Below are 17,737 nucleotides of genomic sequence, written 5' to 3'. Positions count from 1 at the left end.
TCCTTTTCTTCTTGATATTTTCAAAGAGTAACACATTCTTTTGCACAACACGATCGAAGGGAATGCCTGAACCCACAAAAGGTAGGGCGCTCAGGCGCGCAGGCAGCTCAGCTCCTCTCACCCCAGTGCGGCGACTCTAGGCGAGGCCTGGAGCACGCGGGCACCACAGCTAGGGAGCTTTGTTCAGCGAAGAGGACAGGCCCTCCTTTCACCTGCTAGCCAAAGCCAGTTTTCCAAGCACCTGCATTTAGAAGTTTCCATTTTGCACCGCCAACTCCAGACACCTCTCTTGCCCAGCCTCCTTGGTCTTTGAAGCCCATCCCCATCCGACAGGACTGTTACTTCGACTTGCAAATCAATAGACCCTTGGCCGTCACCATTAGAGACCTCGTGCAAACAAGAGCCATGGTCCAGCGCCTCCCAACCCGCCCCCGCGGCGTGAGAATGGGCGGTGGCCTCTCTTCGTGTCTATTCACAGAGTCACAACTAGGCCACCCCCACAGATCCACGTGTGTCCCCGACAACATGGCAACTACCTCTCTCTTCCTTCTACTTCAAGACCAATGGCCAAGTTTCACATGCATTTCTACCCTTCAAAGAGTCACAGCTGAGGCCTCAAAGACAACCCCAATGCGCGGTCCACGGGAAACAGCAACCACAGTGGGCGGAAATGACCAGGCAACACCCGTCCATGGCGGTCTCGTCCACGGCACCCCCAGCTCCGGCCCCCTGGCCACGCTGCCAAGACCACAGGCCCCACCCTAAGAGAGTCGGCGCTCTCCCCCAGCAGAAAGATATGAACACCTGTGTCCCTACCTCAATCAAGAAGTCCCCAGTCCTCAGTCCGGCTTGCCACGCCACCCCACCTTCATCCACGGACTCCAGGTACTGTAGGGCTGGGAACGCCGGCGTCGGCGTGAATTCTTCAATGGGCGTATCCGCTGGGAAGGCAAGGGACACCTCGTTACAAGCCTGGGAGATGTGTCCACGTTGGCAGCCCAGGCCTCCCACAGGACCCTGGGGGAGAGAAGGCCCTCGTGTCTCCATGGAAAGAGGGAGGTCCAGGCCAGCTCTCCACTGGGAAGAGGTTGACTCAGTCAGGTCAACACCAGCTCAAGCAACAGAGCCAGCTGCCTTAGGCCCATCACAGCTCTCGGCCCCTCGGCTGGAGGCACAGGACAACGTGCTCCCCTGGACGTGGCTGTATGTACACGCCTGTCATTTTCTTTAAAAGCATCGGTGACTAAACATTTTCAGTTCTAAAAATGGAAAAGTTCCCCCCCACACCCCATAACCACATGGAGCTACAGAAACACCACACTGAACCTCTTGCCAAATTTACATCTACGTAGACTCGCAACCAAGGGGATTCAACTTGGAGCATGGACGGAACAGAGCACTGACCCAGTGGGTGGCTGCAGACTGGGAAGCTGCTTGTGAGTTCTCTCCGCCCGGAGCCTGGCTCTCTGTGACCACCCTGCGGCCAGTGGCCAGGGGAGGGCTGGGCCCCTGCTCCGCACCCAGAGCAAGCCTTGGCTTCCGGGCCCCACAGCTGCAGAGGGAAACTCTAGGGCAGGAGGTGGACTTTCCTGGGTAGACATGAGCGGCCGGGGGTGGTGGCTGGGAAGATGAAGGTGGCCTCAGCTGGGGGAGGGGGTGACAACACCACACAGACAGTCACGGACCCACACGGGGACCGATGTATCTTTTCTTCCTCCCTCTGGACAGGCCGCTGTCACGGCAGCCTGAGTCTGGAGCGGGTGGGGCTGCCCCTGGGGAAGGGGCCTCCCCAGCACAGGTGCGGGACCCCCGGCAGAGCACAGAAGCTCCGAGATCAAACTTCCACACGAATCCCCCCAACACATGCGGTGCACAGATGTCTCTTCTCATGGGGAGGCGATGCCATTTTGTTTTATCTTGGAAGGGAAGCCCCCAGGATCAGGGCTGATGGGAGGTGCACTGCCGTGGAAGACGTTCCCGGAGCCCCCCACCACGGGCCACGTGACGTGTGTGCTGCCGGCTGGGCCACACTGGAGGGGACCATCTTGCCACGTTTCCTTTGCAAAGTCACCTTAGAGGCGGGCACACGGATGCCTGCCGCACTCAGAGCTGAAGACCACTGCCAGAACGGGGCAGTTTCGAGATCCCCGAAACTCGGGACCTGGCAAATTCTAGGTATCTGAGACCAGGAGCTCTGAACCCAGCCACAATCAGGCTGAACTAAACCTCAAAATATAAATGAAACCCATGAATTTAAAAAAAAAGAGTGGGGGAGGGAGGGGGAGAGAGAGAGCGCTTGTTCAGAGCAATATTGTGCACAGAAATTAACAGTATTCCTAGAGGAAGCCCCGATGTCTTCTGAGTAGGGCAGAATGTGAGAGAACACGGTTGTCTGGCAACCAAGTGCCCCCAGGACAAAGGCTTCTTTCTGAGCTGGGGAACCTTTTCCACACAGGCGTACACACACACACACACACACACACACACACACGCACGTGAACGCATCCAGGCTGGGAGCAGCTGCTCTTACCTTTCGCCCCTCGGAGCACGAACCCAAAGCCCTCATTGTCTTTCTTCTGCAGGACCACGGTCTTCTCCTCGATAATGCAGTCGCTGTAGAGAGAATTCCGGGGATAGCGACCATTATTGTAGCCTGTCATCATCACCGTGGCAGATCCTCCGCCGGGGACGTTCATCATCATAGCCAATTAATCACCCCAGCTCGCCGGATCCAGGCAGCATGGAGGAAACTAAGCAGGGCGCAGGAGGAGCGGAGGCAGCTGGGGGCAGGCTAACGGGATAGGCGGGCTCGGCACAATGGGGCTCGGAGGGGGGCGCCAGGCAGAGGCAGAGCCGGAGCGAGCGGGAGGCAGGAGTCATACGTGGTGGGGAGGCCGCCCAGCGATGGCTGAGCGGGCCGGTTCCGGGCACCCGAAAGCAGAGAAAGTAAGTGGCCCGCGGGAGCCGAGGCGGCGCATTCAGGAGCCCGGGCCGAGCCCGGGCCGGACGCAGCTTCCAAAGGAGGGAGATGAGATCAGCCGGAGGAGAAATGAGGCAGCAGTTTTTTTTTTTCTTTCTTCTTCTTGAAGGGGTTTTTAAAAACATCAAATTCTATTTGCTCCTTGCTCGAGCCGGCACCAGGAGACGCGGCCACCCCTCCCCCTGGTCCGAGCGAACGCGGCGCCCCCTCGACCATCCGCGGAGCGCACGGTGCCGCCGCGGCGGCAGCTCGGCGTCATCCCGCGCGGAGAAACCGCAGGCTGGCGGAGGGGGCGGCCGGCGGGCGGGCGCTTCCAGCGGGCGGGGGCAGGTCACTCCAGTGACAGAAGCCACTGACAGCACGGCCTCCTTGACGGGGGACAAGGCGGCTGCAGGCTCCCCCTCTGAGAGACGATCTAAAGCCACACCGGCTGCCCCTTGGCACAGCTTTTTTTTCTTTGAAAGGAAAGAAACCCGAAAGCTCCAACTTTGCTTCTTCGGCCAAAGCCTCCCACCATCCACAGGGAGGGCGCTTCACCACGTGATCGCTCGCCCGCGGCACGGGGTGCGGGACAGAGGTGGGCATCCCGGCTCAAACGCGGCCCTCCCCCACCTTCCGGGGCTGCACCCCCCAGGATCCCACTGCTGCCCCGGAAGTAAGTCAGGGGCGGGGGTTGGGGGGTGGGGCAGCAGGCAGCCTGGAGGCTTTCTCCAGGGTCCTAAGGGGCTGGTGTGGGAGGGCGGGGGAGGAGGAGGGCCCCGATGGCAGGGCCAAGGCGCCCACAGAATCAGCAGGCCGCTGTCTTGGGGGGGAGGTGCTGACAGGCTGGAATCCCAGACAACTGAAGGTCAGCTCTGCCCAGGACTGGATTCACCCCCTGCAGGAAGCAGGCGGCCCCAGCACGCAGCCAACTGGGAGCAGCTCCCGGGGCCTGGAGGAGGAGGGACAGGGTGCTTGGACACGGTGGTGGGCAGTAGCCAAGAACTTCCCATTGCACAGACGAGGCAGGGGACGCAGCTGGGGGACACACACGTGTTCTGACCCACTCCTGAGCCCTCTGTCCCTGCATCAGACACAGCACACAGGAACTCGCGGGGGTGACCCTATCTCCCAGGAAGGGGCCAGCACAGCAGGGACACACACTTTGACAAGGGGAGGCCACACAACCCAGCGCGACTGGTCCAAGGCGATCTCGGAACTTGGGAGCTCTTCCTGGGCTCGTGCTCTGCCCCCAGCCCTGGGGTCTGCCTGCCAAGTGCAAGGAGCCCCGGGCCGGGGAGCTCAGCCCCCACGGCCCACCAGAAGAGGCGTCCAGGGACTGGGAGCCCATGGGCAGGTCTCACACTGGCCTGGCCTTTAGTCAGTGACAGGCTCTCTAAACTGTGGCTTCCCCTCACATCACAACGTGGCGAGATCAAGACATCGGCCTCCCGGGACTCCTGTGAGGTCAGATGGGGCTATACCGGTGGCCTGTGGTGGAACCAGAGAGCCCCAGGGAGCCACAGCTTTAACCGCTTGGCGGTTAGCCAGGATCCAGAACCACAGGAGCGGAGGGGAGGAGCCGGGAGGGCGGGGGCCCTGGGGCCAGCTCACCCTCCACCAGGCCCCCTCACCCTTCCATCCCATGCCTCCCAACCAGAATGCAGACACAACTGCCTCCCCGGCACCCCTTCTCCTCCCCTCCGAACTTCTCAAAGGGATGGGCACCCTGGCTGGCAGGTGCCACCCGCCACCCTCTCCTGCCCTTCTCCAGGGAGAGGCCTCCCAGGGCCAGGCTGCTGAAGCGACGCCTTCTGAGTTTGCACTTCCCTTCGCAGAGCAGCCCCTTGACAGTCTGGAAAGATCACGGCCGATCCGAGGGCCCTGAGCCCTGCTGTTCCCGGGGACACGCACAGTGCCCTGACGTCTGCCTCTGCCAGGCTCCGGGGTCCTGCTCTCCAGTCTGTCCCTGCAGTGGGCCAGCTCCACCCACCTTGCAGATGACCCCACGTATCCCAGCAGCTGCCCCTCATGCCGGGGGGCTTATCAGGGCAGCGCAGCTGATAGAATGCTGGTGCCCCCCAACGGACAGCACAGGGCAGGGGCGTGTGGGCGTGGTGGGCAAGGGGTGGATGGCACAGAGCTCAGCCCAGATCCAGCCCTGCTCAGGCCCCAAGGTCACTCTGACCTTCGCAGCCTCGGGGTCCCACTCTACAAAATGGGAACAGTAGCGATGCATGCCTCGTGGGCCCGCGGAGGAGAGCACGGAATAACCCACCCGCGCCCAGGCCGGCAGCCGTGGTAACGCCAGCAGCGTCTTGAGCGCGGTCATCGTTTGCATGTGCTTACCCCCTCCTGCTCCTGTAAGGACCCCTCCCAGGCTAACGGCGAAGCCTGTCTCCTGTGTCCCCTCTTAAGCCTCTCAGCGGTTCCCAACCCATCAAAGAACTTCCCGAGTCACTCACGGCTGCCACTGTCTTGTCCCTAAACCGCGTGGCTCCGCCATCCTGCTTGCTGAAAACAGGCCTGACTCCTTCGTCTCTGCTATGAAGAAGGACGGCTCGAAATTCTCCCCCTGCATTAGTTCAGGGTCTGAACAGTCCCCGGCCCCCTGCCCATCACGACCCATCTCACTTTCATTCACAGACAGACCTGGGTTTGAATCCCTACCCAGGCATTTATCAGTTTAGCTTCTCTAGCCTCAGTTTCCCGACCTGCGAAGTGGGAGTGGGGAGACCTGCCTTGCAGGGACTTTGAGGAACAGGTGAGACATGGCCCCCAAAACACCCCCCAGAGGGCAGGCCCCTCACATTCCGGGAAAGTGCCCTTGTCAGTGTCCCCCTGTGCCAAATCCCGCAGGAGACAATGACCTCATTCTGCGGATCACATGGCACGGGGCCACGCATGCCAGTGTTTGTGGACGGAGTGAGATGGGCGTGAACAGAGCATGGAGGGCAGGGTGTCAGTGGAGATGGCTGAAGGAAGGCCGCCGAGGTCAGGTGAGGAGGTCTCGGGACAACCCCCAAGCCCCCAGTCACCCTCAGAGGGCAGGGCATGCAGCACCGTGGAGCTGGCTCCCCACCCCGTGAAGTGGAAAGGCAGTCCTGGCCCTTGGAAACCCACAATCCTTGTAGCAATCCAGGGAAAGCGCCCGGAAACTCGAGTGGAAGGGGCATTCCCTACAGACAGGAGCATGTGTCCAGTTTTGTCCAGGTGGGCAGCCGCACACATCCCTTCCCCCGCCCCACAGGACCAGACTGGGAGGCCCACGCCCTGGGCCTCAGGGAGGAACCTTCCTGGGACACGAATCTCTCAGGGGGCTCTTCCTGCTGGCTCATGAATCTGAAAGCTGTCTCAGGATGGCAGCTGCGGCCACTTCCAGAAGCCGTGGCTTCCGTGTGCTGCCACCTGTCCTTGGGGACAGATCCTAGGGAAACAAACAGCCCAGCCCCAAAGTGGTCACGCCCACCCTGCTTTGTGTCTTCCCTTTGCCCTGGACCACGCTCATAGCCCAGGCTGACCGCCGAGCCTCCCCCATCTGGCTCGGTTTCACTCCCCTGAAATGCCCTCAACTTGGCCTTATAATCTACCCAAGTCCCCAGCAATGCCTCACTGCCTGCTGTCCCACGTTCCCTCTGTCGGCCATGCCCTTCCCCAACGTGGCAGGCCCTGTGAACGGGGTGGGAGCTACCCCAAACCTTCCTGACAAGGGACATCACACAGTCTCCCCACAGGGGTCCCCTCCAGCCTTGCCCAAGCCTCTGACAGGGCCCTTCTCACCTGCTAACCCATCACCTGTGGGCTCCTTGGGAGCACACATGATGCCCTGTCCTCTGCATCTCTCTACATGGTACTACTGCTAATGAGATTCAACGTGTGTTTGTTGATTTAACAACAAAAAAATTTAACCTAGCTGTACTTAATTTAAATGTGTTTTCTAAACAGGGCAGGAGAACATTTTAATGTACCCCAAATGTACCCTCCTTTGGGAGCTTCCTGTAACAGGAGCTGTGGAAAGCAAAGGGGGTGGGCATTCAGCCCCACCAAGTACAGCTGTGCAGGTTGTGCACAGCACAACTACAGAGGATACCATCACATCATGGCCAGCATAGACTTGTATGTTTACTGTGGTGATTATGGTTCTGCTGGAAGTAAAGTGCCTTGAGGAAGGGCAGGCACCTTCCACTGGTTCACGCAAAGACAGAGAACAGGCCACTGGCTGCCTTGCGCATGTCCACCTGGGGGTATGGGCTGCCTGGGGACCAGGATGCATCCATAAAGAACCACATCAACACCGGGAGACACAACTCCGGTCCTAACTCTCCTGAGAGCCACACGGTAGACACTGTTAAAGGTTCTCACTGCCCAAGGGTCCCATGCACACTGCAGTGAAGAGTTTGCTGAACACACATGCAGCAAGGCAGGGGCAGTGTGGAAAACCAGTCGGCCACACAGTGGGCCCCAGAGTTCCCACCCCATGGCAGGCCTGCAGACACCCCTGGTGTCTTCCTTGCAAGACTGCAGGTGGCCAGGCCTCCAGTGGCCTCACCGTCTCCCAGCAGGGCACCACGATGGACCTGCAGGGAAGGCTGCATTTTACACGGGCCCCGCAGGTAGCAGGTGCCAGTGATGGCAGCTGGCGTTTAGGGTTTGTCAGTCACTGAACAAGCTCTCTTGGCAGTGGCACCGATCCTGGAGGAGGTGTCAATGTGAAGCCACAGGAAAGCCAAGCCCGGGTGGCCAAGATGTGTGAGCACGTGGGGCCCCAGGGTGGCTCTGTCCACCCTGTCCCACAGGGGAAGGAGCATTACGGGCATTTTCATTTTGAGCACAGGCACTGTTGGGGCAGACCAGATGGCTTCCCCCGGCTCTTGGATCCCAGCTGGGATGTGACCCGGTCAAGTCAGATGGCTATGCTTCTTCTCTGCCCCACTGGGACTGGGTTTTGGTCTAGGACTAACATTCAGAAACAGTTAAGCTACCACGTTAATACGTAAATTAACGCGGCCGTTACTTACTGAACACCTGGTAAGTGTCAGAGGATGGACTGGGTACCTGGCATTTCTGGAGGAACAAACCAGGCCCAGTATGGCCCTTATGGAGATGTCAGGTGTGTGGGTTGAACGCCCCCAAATTATGTTCAAGTCCTAATCCCCCTGTACTGTGAATGTGACCTTATTTGGGAATAAGGTCTTTGCCGATGTGATCAGTTACGGATCTCAAAATGAGATTGTCCTGGATTTAATGAAAACCAATGACAGGTCCTTATAAGAGAAAAGAGGGGGAGATTGGGGCATTGAGACATGGGAGAGGGAAGGCCACGTGATGACAGGCAGAGACTGGGGGGTGCAGCCGCAAGCCAAGAAGCACCAAGATCGCTGGCAACACCGGCACCTGGAAGACAGGAGGAAAGGCCCCCCACAACTAGAGACTCTGGAGGGAGCCCTGTCCTGCAGACACCTTGATCTCTGACTTTCTGCTGTTTGGAGCCACCCATGTCTGTGGTAATCTGTCACAGGAGTGACAGGAAACTCACACACCAGGCAAGTGGGAGACAAACACTAACCCAACCGTCACACAAATGTGCAGGAAAGGGAGCTGTGAGAACCAGAAGGGGGCTGGAGGACTTCCTGTAGGAGGAGGACCAATACACGAAGAATAGGAGTGAGTGGGATGGGAGGCTGGAGAGGGGAAGAGGGAGAGGAGAACACCCCAGACAGAGGAGGAACCACAGCGATAAAGGTTCAGAGCCACAGCTGAGAGGCAGGAGGGGCGGATGACACAGGCCGTGGGTGTGGGCGGCCTGCACGCCCAGGGCCAGGTCCGGGGGACCCAGGGGGATGGTGAGAGGCTGCAATGCAGTTTCAGCCAGGCCCGTGACAGCATATGCTCTCCCTGTGTCATCCGAGAAGGCGAAAATGACAGAAATCTGCTGTCCCACCCCCATCGTAGCCTGAATCCCCCTACAATGGCCCAAGGTTGACTCGCAGACATGGCCGGAAATTTGTCCACCAGCTATGTTTCCTGCTAAACCATCCGCATAGGGAAGCCTGTGGCAGCAGATGGAACAGCTCTTCCAAGATACCAGCACGGAGCCAGAGTGAGGCTGCAGGTGGTCAGGACAGCCTGGCCCCCTGGCAGGAGGGGACGCCGGCGAGCCACAAACACGGGCAGGAGGGGCACACACGCTGCGCGTGGCACCTCGGGCAGAAGCACTGACCCTCTTCAGAGCTTTGCGGAAGGGGCGGTGGGGAGCTGCCGGGCTGTTTCAGCAACTGGTTCAGTCTGTTTAATGGCGTGTCTCTGAAATCTACGGTGGGGTCAACTTCATTACTCGCTACATTTCGTGTCCATCACACATCCTTGCATGTGAAAACCACCTGCGAGTCAGATTTTCTCACTCGGACAGGCTTTTCAGGCGGGTGACTGAAGGCGGAGGAATTACAGCAGCCGCTGGGGGTGTTCCTGCGACGAGTTACACACAGGCAAATGGGTTCCGAGGCAGAATTACCAAAATCATTTTAGGTTTCTTTTTTTGGTGGTAGGAAGGTATACTGAACGTGGGCTGTGGGTGTGGGGAGCACGGCTGATTGGATCTGGGCTGGGGCTGCTGGTCTTTCTAAAGCAGCAGTGGCTGTGTGTGGGGTGTGCCTGGGGAGACCCTGGGAGGAGTCCCGGAAAAGAGGCTGGCGCGTGTGACACCTATGAAGGCTCCTTCCTGGAGCGGTTGTGGGGGGGCCCCGCCTTCTCCAGGGCAGGGAAACGGAGCCTGAGAGCAGCCTCGTCTGTATCACTCCCCGTGTGAATGCATTTCGGTGACACAGCTGGATGGAGGCAGGAACTGGGACACTATTAGAAAGAGGGACCTCCAGGGACCGGGAACGGCAGTGGCTGTCCTAGAAATTTCCGGGCTCTGCCAATCAGGAAAGGTGAAGCTAAACAGAGAGCCTCTCAGCTCTTCCGAGGGGGGTGCTGGGGGCCTCAACAGGTGTCCCCACTGGGCAGAGATGCCAGGCGCGGGCAGGCGGCCCAGCTCACCGTGGTGGCGCTGGCTGCAGGGTGGCACACCGGACTGCTCCACAGGTGGGCGGGAGCAGGGCCAGGCCTGGCCCTTCGGAAGGGCTGGAGGGCTGTGCGCGAGCGGGAGGGGCTCCGCGAGTTATCGCTCACTCACCACCAAAACTCACTGCCAGTGGGGTACCTCCCGGCTCTCGGCCACACACGCTGCTGCTCCCTGAATCCTGCTTCCTGCTTCCGGGCCAGGGGAGCACTTGGAGTTGCTCTCTTGCCCTCCCTGCCCTGTTCGAGCAGGAGGCTGCCCTAGTTCCCAGGGGACACAGAGCCCCACGCCATCCACCTCGGTGCTGAGGGGCAGTCTGTGCGAGCCTGCTCATGTGTCACGTGCGGGAGATGGTGAGTGTGGCCAATTCATTCACAAGTGACGCTGCGCCCGGCGCTGGGGAGCCCTGCCCGTGGGGCGGTGTCGTTTCAACCGCACAGTGAGGGCATCTCTGTCCCCACGGAGCCCACACACCAGCTCCGCGGAGACGTGCAATCCTGAACGCACCCCGCCCGCGACGACCACGGTGCCCCCCTCCTCATGGCTGAGATGATAAGCAATACAAGTTTTCCTAAGTGATAATATGCAGAGAACTTGATTCAAATTAAATTGTCTCATTACTCAGTAATAAATCACCCAAAAGCATTTCCTAAGCACCACCGGGCGTGTTACCTGCCAAGAGCGGCTGGTGAAGACAAAGATACAGCGCAAATGCCTTTGGAATACTGATGGGAGGTGATCATCGCTCCCTGCAGAGATGAACCGAGATGGGATCTAAAAAGGGAAGTGGCCGCTTAGGAGCCTGAAGAACGCGGTGGGGGGTCCCAGCTTCACCAAACCCGCTCTGTGACCTTGGATGTCACAATATGGAGGTCAGCTGCAGCCCTGAACCATCACAGCGGCGTGAGAAAAGGTTTTACAAAGCCTACAGCCCCGGGCATGGCGTACAGCAGAGGGTGGCAGACCTCATCAGCCAGGGAGGGTGCAGCTTGTGGTTCATCCTGAAAACACTCAGTGTAAACGGAAATACTCTTGCGTGCTCCCTACGGAAAAGAATCTCTTGGCGACATCAGCAGATGCCCCTGGGCTTCCTTCCTTATAAAGGTACGGGCAGACCTCAGAGATACCGCGGGCTCTGTCCCAGAGCACTGAAATGAGGTGAATGCGGATTTAGGGCAGGTCACTGAGGCTTTTGGTTTCCCAGTGTACATAAGAGTTGTTCACGCTACACTGTAGTCTATCAAGTGTGCAAACGCATTATGTCTAAAAACAAACGTACACACCTTACAGCTCAATATCAAAACAAACAGCTCAATCAAAAAATGGGCAGAAGACCTACACAGACATTTCTCCAAAGAAGACATCCAGATGGCCAACAGGCACATGAAAAAATGCTCAGCATCACCAATTACCAGAGCAATGCAAATCAAAAGTACCATGAGGTATCGCCTCACACCAGGCAGAATGGCCATCGTCAAAAGCCCACAAACGATAAATGCTGGAGAGGCTGTGGGGAACCGAGAGCCCTCCCACACTGCTGCTGGGAATGCAGCTGGTGCAGCCACCGTGGAAAACAGTATGGAGGTTCCTTAAAAACCTAGAACTAGACTTCCCCTATGCTCTAGCAACCCCACTCCTGGGCATGTGCCTGGAGGGAACTCTAATCTGAAAAGATGCATGCACCTCGTGTACCTCATAGCAGCGCTGTTTACAAAAGCCAAGACATGGAAGCAAGTGGGACCCTGGACAGGACCCTCCCTACTCTGGGCTTGGGATTTCCTGTCTGCAAAATGGAAGACCAGAACATTCCAGTAGGTGCTTAAACGGCGCTCACTGACGCAACAACTGGGACTTAAGCTGGGGACTCCTGCGTGCAGCCTGTGATGCCAACGGAGTGACCCACTGTCCTGTGCTGCCTGGGAGGAGATGGTGGCCCTCCCAGCCCACCGCCTGCAGGAGGGAGCACAGCTCTGTTGAAGCTGCTCCTCCCACACTGTTTTCCCCAAGACCCTCACGACCCTCCAGGCCAGTGGGACCATTCTCCCCCAAGAGTCCACGAAGCTGATGGTGGGAGGGCTTGTCCAGGGCCACACAGCTTGGCCAGGGGTGGGGCCAACTGTTCGACCTTGGCCTTTGACCCTGAACTCAATGTTCTTTTAAAAAACAAAACCAAACAATCAAACAACAAAACCAGGGGAACAAGACAAGGGCCTAGCTGGGAGCGCAGGAAGGGGCTGCTGTGCCTTTTCTTCCTTTGGTGATCAAAACCGACCCATCTGTCGGTCTTGAGCTCGCCCCAAGAAACCATGACAAGTGGGCTGCGGGACGGACGCTGGGCCCCCCGGCAAGGCCAGTCCTGAGGCCCCTGGTGGGGTGGACACCGTCCGCAGCTATAAAACCACCGAATCAGACTGAGCCTGGCACCACCCAGGGACCCTGGCTCTGAAGAGGAGGCGGAATCCAGGAGTCGGGGGGGGGGGCGCGAGGGGCTGGTGGGCTCACCCTGACCCCACGGTCCCCCCACCGAGCCCATCTGGCCAACCGGGATGGCACCGACCTCTAAGGTGAGAGGCGACGAGGAGCGGCTGGAGGGGAGAGCCCGGCTGCCACTCCTATCCGCCCCTGACCACAGGAGCAGCCTGCTTCTGCTCCACACGCTGAGGCTCGGGTCAGAGGTCGCGGCACTGAAGGGGCAGTTCCAGGAGGCACATTTTCAGGTGGATGGGGCACTTGGACAAGCCCTTTGAAAGGAGCTCTGCAGATATTCTAGAGCTTTCCGGAAGGGGCCAGAGAGTAACTACTGCAGGTTTTCCGGGCCACACGGTTCCTGTTGCAATGACTCATTCTGCTAGTGGTGGCTCAAAGGCAGCCATGACACCATGCAGATGAATGGGCGGAGCTGTGTTCCAATAAAACTTTATTTACAAAAACAGGTGGTGGGCCAGATTTGGCCTGCAGGCCGTAGGTTAGAAAGACATGTTCTAAAGACGTTGGAATTGACCCAAGTAGCACATGGATGTGAATGCCTTGAGAGACCCCACACGTTCCTACATGTAACAAAAGCTAAGAGTCCTAACCCTCCTACACAAGCAGCACGTCTGTTCCCACACACAGGCGCCTGCTCTGAGACAGCATCTGAGCTTTTCCTCTGAAAAGGAAAAAAAAAAAACGTTTCAGAAATGGGGTCATCTGTGAGATGCCCCAGAAAGGTTCAGAAGGACCCTACGGAGAACCCTTTCTGAAATATAAAGAAACCCCACCTCCTCCTTACTGCGTGCAGGCTTCTAGGCTCAGTTGGCTCCAAGTGGGAGGTCTGAATTTTGGCTTAATTAGTAACAATGGAGAAGTCATAATAGTAAATATTAGAATTTTTTTTTAGTTGAAGTATATAGTCAGTTTACAATGTTGTGTCAATGTCTGGTGCACAGCATCATGTTTCAGCCATACGTATACACACGTATATTCCTGTTCACGTTCTTTTCCATTATAGGCTATTATAAGGTATTGAACATAGTTCCCTGTGCTGTACCCTGTTGTTCATCCATTTTATATATAGCAGTTAGTATCTGCACATTTCAAACTCCCAATTTATCTCTTCCCATCCTCTCCTCGCTCTGGTAACCATAAGTTTGTTTTCTACGTCTGTGAGTCTGTTTGTTTTGTAAGTAAGTTCATTTGTATCATTTTTGTAGATTCCACATACAAGCGATCTCATATGGTATCTGTCTTTCTCTGTCTGGCTTGCTTCACATAGAATGACATTCTCCAGGTCCATCCATGTTGCTGCAGATGGCATTATTTTATTCTTTTTTATGGCTGAGTAGTATTCCATTGTATAAATATACCACAGCTTTTTTATCCATTAATTTGCCAATGGATTTTTAGGTTGCTTCCATGTCTTGGCTACTGTATATAGTGCTGGTATATATTTTTTTTTTCAGCGTTTCACAGATTTTACTTCAATCCCCTGACATTCCAGGACAGATTGATGTAAGTGTGGGTCAGTCTGGATCTCAGTCCTGGGGGACAGTCCTTGCAGAGAGAGGAAAACAGCTAACTTCTGTTTTGATTGTTATGCTCATCAGCAGGGAAAAAAAGACAAAGGAGAATGTTCTTGGCTGGTGTGGAGAGATCCCTGCCAGTAAATGGGACAGATGCTCTAACTTGCCAAAGACATCCCCCGAGGTCCCATTAACATCATGATGCTGAACCAGAGAGAACACTGGGGTGCACGTATCTTTTTGAATTAAGGTTCCCTCTGGATATATGACTAGGAATGGGATTGCTGGATCACAGGGTAAATCTATTTTTAGTTTTTTAAGGAATCTCCATCCTGTTTTCCATAGTGGCTGCACCAAACTGCAATCCCACCAGCAGTGTAGGAGGGCTCTGTTTTCTCCACAGCCTCTCCAGCATTTATCGTTTGTGGACTTCTGAGTGATGACCATTCTCACTGGTGTGAGGGGATACCTCATTGTAGTTTTGATTTGCATTTCTCTGATAATTAGCGATGTTGAGCATTTCTCCATGTGCCTTTTGGCCATTTGTAGGTTTTCACTGGAGAATTGCTTGTTTAGGTCTTCTGCCCATTTCTGGGTTGGGTTGTTTGTTTTTTTGTTACTATGTCGTATGAGTTGTTCGTGTATTCTGGAGATTAAGCCCTTGTCAATTGCATCATTTGCAAATAGTAAATATTATCATGATTACACACAGTCTTTGAGTACTTTTGGTTGTCGGGCACAGTTCTAAGTGCTTCATGGGTTAAATTAATTGGATCATTATGATGACCCCATGAAGAAGGTACTGCTGTTACTTCCACTCTGCAGATGAGGAAATTGAAGCACAGAGAGGTTGAGTGATTTGCACAAGGGCATACAGCTGGAGGCAAAGCAAGGCTGTCTGGGGCTGGAGCTGCATCCTAGGACCACAGGACACTGGACATCTGTGGGTCACTGGCCTGGGTTGGGGGAGCAGTCCCCTCAGTGCTCAGAGTCCTCCCCACCCCAGACAATGGCTGAGAGAGAGGAAGGACCCACAGGGGTGCGAGTGGGGAAGGGCTGGTTCCAGAAGCACATTCTGAAGAAGGAATCACTGACTTCCTGTCAATATCTGAGCTGCCCAGAGAGCCCCCGGGGACGTACCGAGAAGATCCTGCTGGGAGACCCTGCTCCACATCAAAATGGTCTGAACTGGAAATAGTGCACCATACACTGTGGGCGGGTTAATGCAAGGGAGGAAGAACAGAGCCAAAGAGAGGCCCAGAACCTAAAAACAGAAGTAGGAAGGGACGTCTGTGCAGACGTTCAGCACTGAAATGGCAAGTTCAGTTACAAATGGGCCACGCCTGCGACTCCCTGCAGCAACTAACAGGCCATCCACCAATGAGAAGGTCTTCCTGGTGGGAGGGTGCGCTCTTCTTGTGCTCATTCTTCTACTGCTGCCTTGGGCACACTCCAGAGATTTGCTAGCTCTATATGCCGAACTCCTATTCATCCTTCAAAACCCACTTCATCAGCCACCACTTCCAGGAGCACCCCTGTTGCTGTCTGTAACATGGCTTCCTGTGCATAGAGGCATGGCACTGAGCCCTGGCCCCCTCGCACTCCCAGCTCCTGTTCTTTCCTCCAGCCTGCCTTCTACTGCTGAGGCTGGAAAAGTTGGATACTTGCTTTCCCAGGCTCCCTTACAGTTATGGATGCTCACAGGACATGGTTTGGGCCAACGAGACCTGAGGGTGAGCATTCGAGGGCCCTCTGGGGAAGATTTTACTTGGAGGGAGAGATCAGAGCAGGGCTTCCTGGAGCTCTTTCTTCCCTTATATTCTTGCATAAGGTTTGCTCTGAGGACACGACACGTGGAGCTGTGGCCACCATCTTGAGGCCACACAGGAAAGGCCAAAAGATGCCACTGACCCCTGGGACAAACCCTGGGCATGGCTCACCACTGTGGTCTTAGTGAGATTTGCAGCCAAAAACTTCCTAATGGACATCTGGAGGTTGGCGCAGGGAGGGCACGGAGGTTGATTACGGATGAGAAGGTGAGGAAAACGCCCAGGGTTTGGGACGCTAAGACTTTCTGATAACTCAAGTAGCCTTCCAGTTATGCTCTGGGCTAAGAGATATTCGAGACCCAAGAACCCTGGTGACACAGACCTGAAGTCCTGCACAAACCTTCAATTTCCCAAGGAAGATTTATTCCCAGCCCCTCGTCTCAAATCTACTCCATTCAGAAAGTTGAGAGCCCAATAAAAGTATTTTTCTTGGTCTTGGACAAGACTAACTCCCTGCTAACCACAACACGGACTCCCTAAGCACCCTGGCTGGATCCAGAGGATGGTGGCAATCATGAGGACGTCATGTGGGTGGGGGCGAAAAGTGCCCAAGTAAAGGACAGATTTCAGACCTAGCCGGGAACTATGCGGTGGTCGGGACAAGTCCCTCCGTCTTGGAGAAGGGAAAGCTGAGGGCCGAGGTATGGACCTGACAAGCATCGCAGGATGTGCAGTCCTGGTGCCTCCCGCTCGACAGCCAACCACAACCACGGAAGGCCCTGCGCCCGCACCAAACCCCGCGTGCCCTCCGACCTTCAGGGTCGGCACAGACAGGGCTCCAGAAGTCAGGGTCCTTCTGAGCTACAGAGACCCCCCTCCTGGCACGGCTCCTGCAGGGGACACGCCTGGGCTTGTCCCCCATGAGCCAGGCTGTTGCCTGTGCTGCTTCCTCCAGCTGCTGCTGCCTGCAAGTCTCTCTGTAAGGAAGACGATGTCTTACAACTGAGGTGCTTGTCCCCAGCTGAGTGTCCCTTCTCTGTGCGGGATGCCCCCCCGCCCCGCTCCCATCCATGGCTCCACCTGTGTCACCGGGGCCATTTCCAGCGGCAGGTGGGTGGAGCCGGCAGTGAAGCTCGCTGGCTGGGCCTCGGGTCGGCCCGGCCGCCAGGCTGCAGATGGTCCGATTTTCCCGGGCTCCAGCCCCAACCGGTTTCTTTCCTCAACTTTTTCTGTTCTTTAGGATTTCCTAATCCTCCCTGTGTTCCTCATTATTCTTTATTGAAGCCGGAGTCCCACCGCGTGGCCGGCTACCTCGGGCCATCCATCTCACCGTCCTGACCTGCTCCTCTCGGATCTAATGACGATGTGCTTGCTGCGAATTGCCCCGGACAGACATGTTTCCTGCTGCATCTGCCTGGTCTCCAGGGCCGGGCGGCATCGACGTTTGTTTGCCTCCCTCCCTCCCTCCTTCCGATCTTCCGAAAGATAACCAGCCTGCCTTCCGTCTCCACGTACTCTCCCTTCTGCCCCCAAAACACTCGCTTCCATTCATCAGAGGATCTTAGGATGTCTGAGTTTACCAAGACAGATTTCAGCTGCAATACACGCACTAGAGCTTCCCTCCTTCTCTCCCTCCCTCCCTCCTTCCTCCCACATTCCTGAGAACAGGGTGACAGTCCAGCAACAGGCGACTGTGGGATTTATCAACGTGAACAGCATGCGTCCACGGTAACGACGGTCCTGTGTCCACAGCCCAACGAGGATGCTGTGGCTCAGAGAGGTGCAGCGACTAGCTCAAGGTCACACAGCTGCCAGAGGGCGGAGCTGGGCACCCAATGGAGCCGCTCAGCCACAGAGCTCGGCTCCAAGAGCATCAGGGCAGAGGGAGGCCACGGAGCCCCTCCCTCGTCCTCAGCGCCCTCTTTGGGACATGCACTGCCTGGGGCAG

At 56.5% G+C, this 17,737-nt stretch overlaps 1 protein-coding gene across 4 annotated transcripts in view; it reads right to left on the bottom strand.

The window, feature by feature from the left end:
• The window catches only part of SHANK2 (SH3 and multiple ankyrin repeat domains 2), a 494,838-nt gene that overhangs the window by 135,198 nt on the left and 341,903 nt on the right, over positions 1-17,737 (bottom strand). For all 4 annotated transcript variants that reach the window (XM_064492018.1, XM_064492014.1, XM_064492017.1 and 1 more), the window contains exons 16-17: positions 2,531-2,613; positions 817-941 (exon numbers count right to left, since the gene is read on the bottom strand). In XM_064492018.1, coding sequence (XP_064348088.1) covers positions 817-941; positions 2,531-2,613 — 208 coding nt within the window. The remainder of the gene's footprint in view (positions 1-816; positions 942-2,530; positions 2,614-17,737) is intronic.

Source organism: Camelus dromedarius, chromosome 12 (genome assembly GCF_036321535.1).
Source record: "Camelus dromedarius isolate mCamDro1 chromosome 12, mCamDro1.pat, whole genome shotgun sequence".
NCBI lineage: Eukaryota > Metazoa > Chordata > Mammalia > Artiodactyla > Camelidae > Camelus > Camelus dromedarius.
Note: the sequence above shows the minus strand (reverse complement) of the source record. Positions and strands in the feature narration are given on the sequence as shown.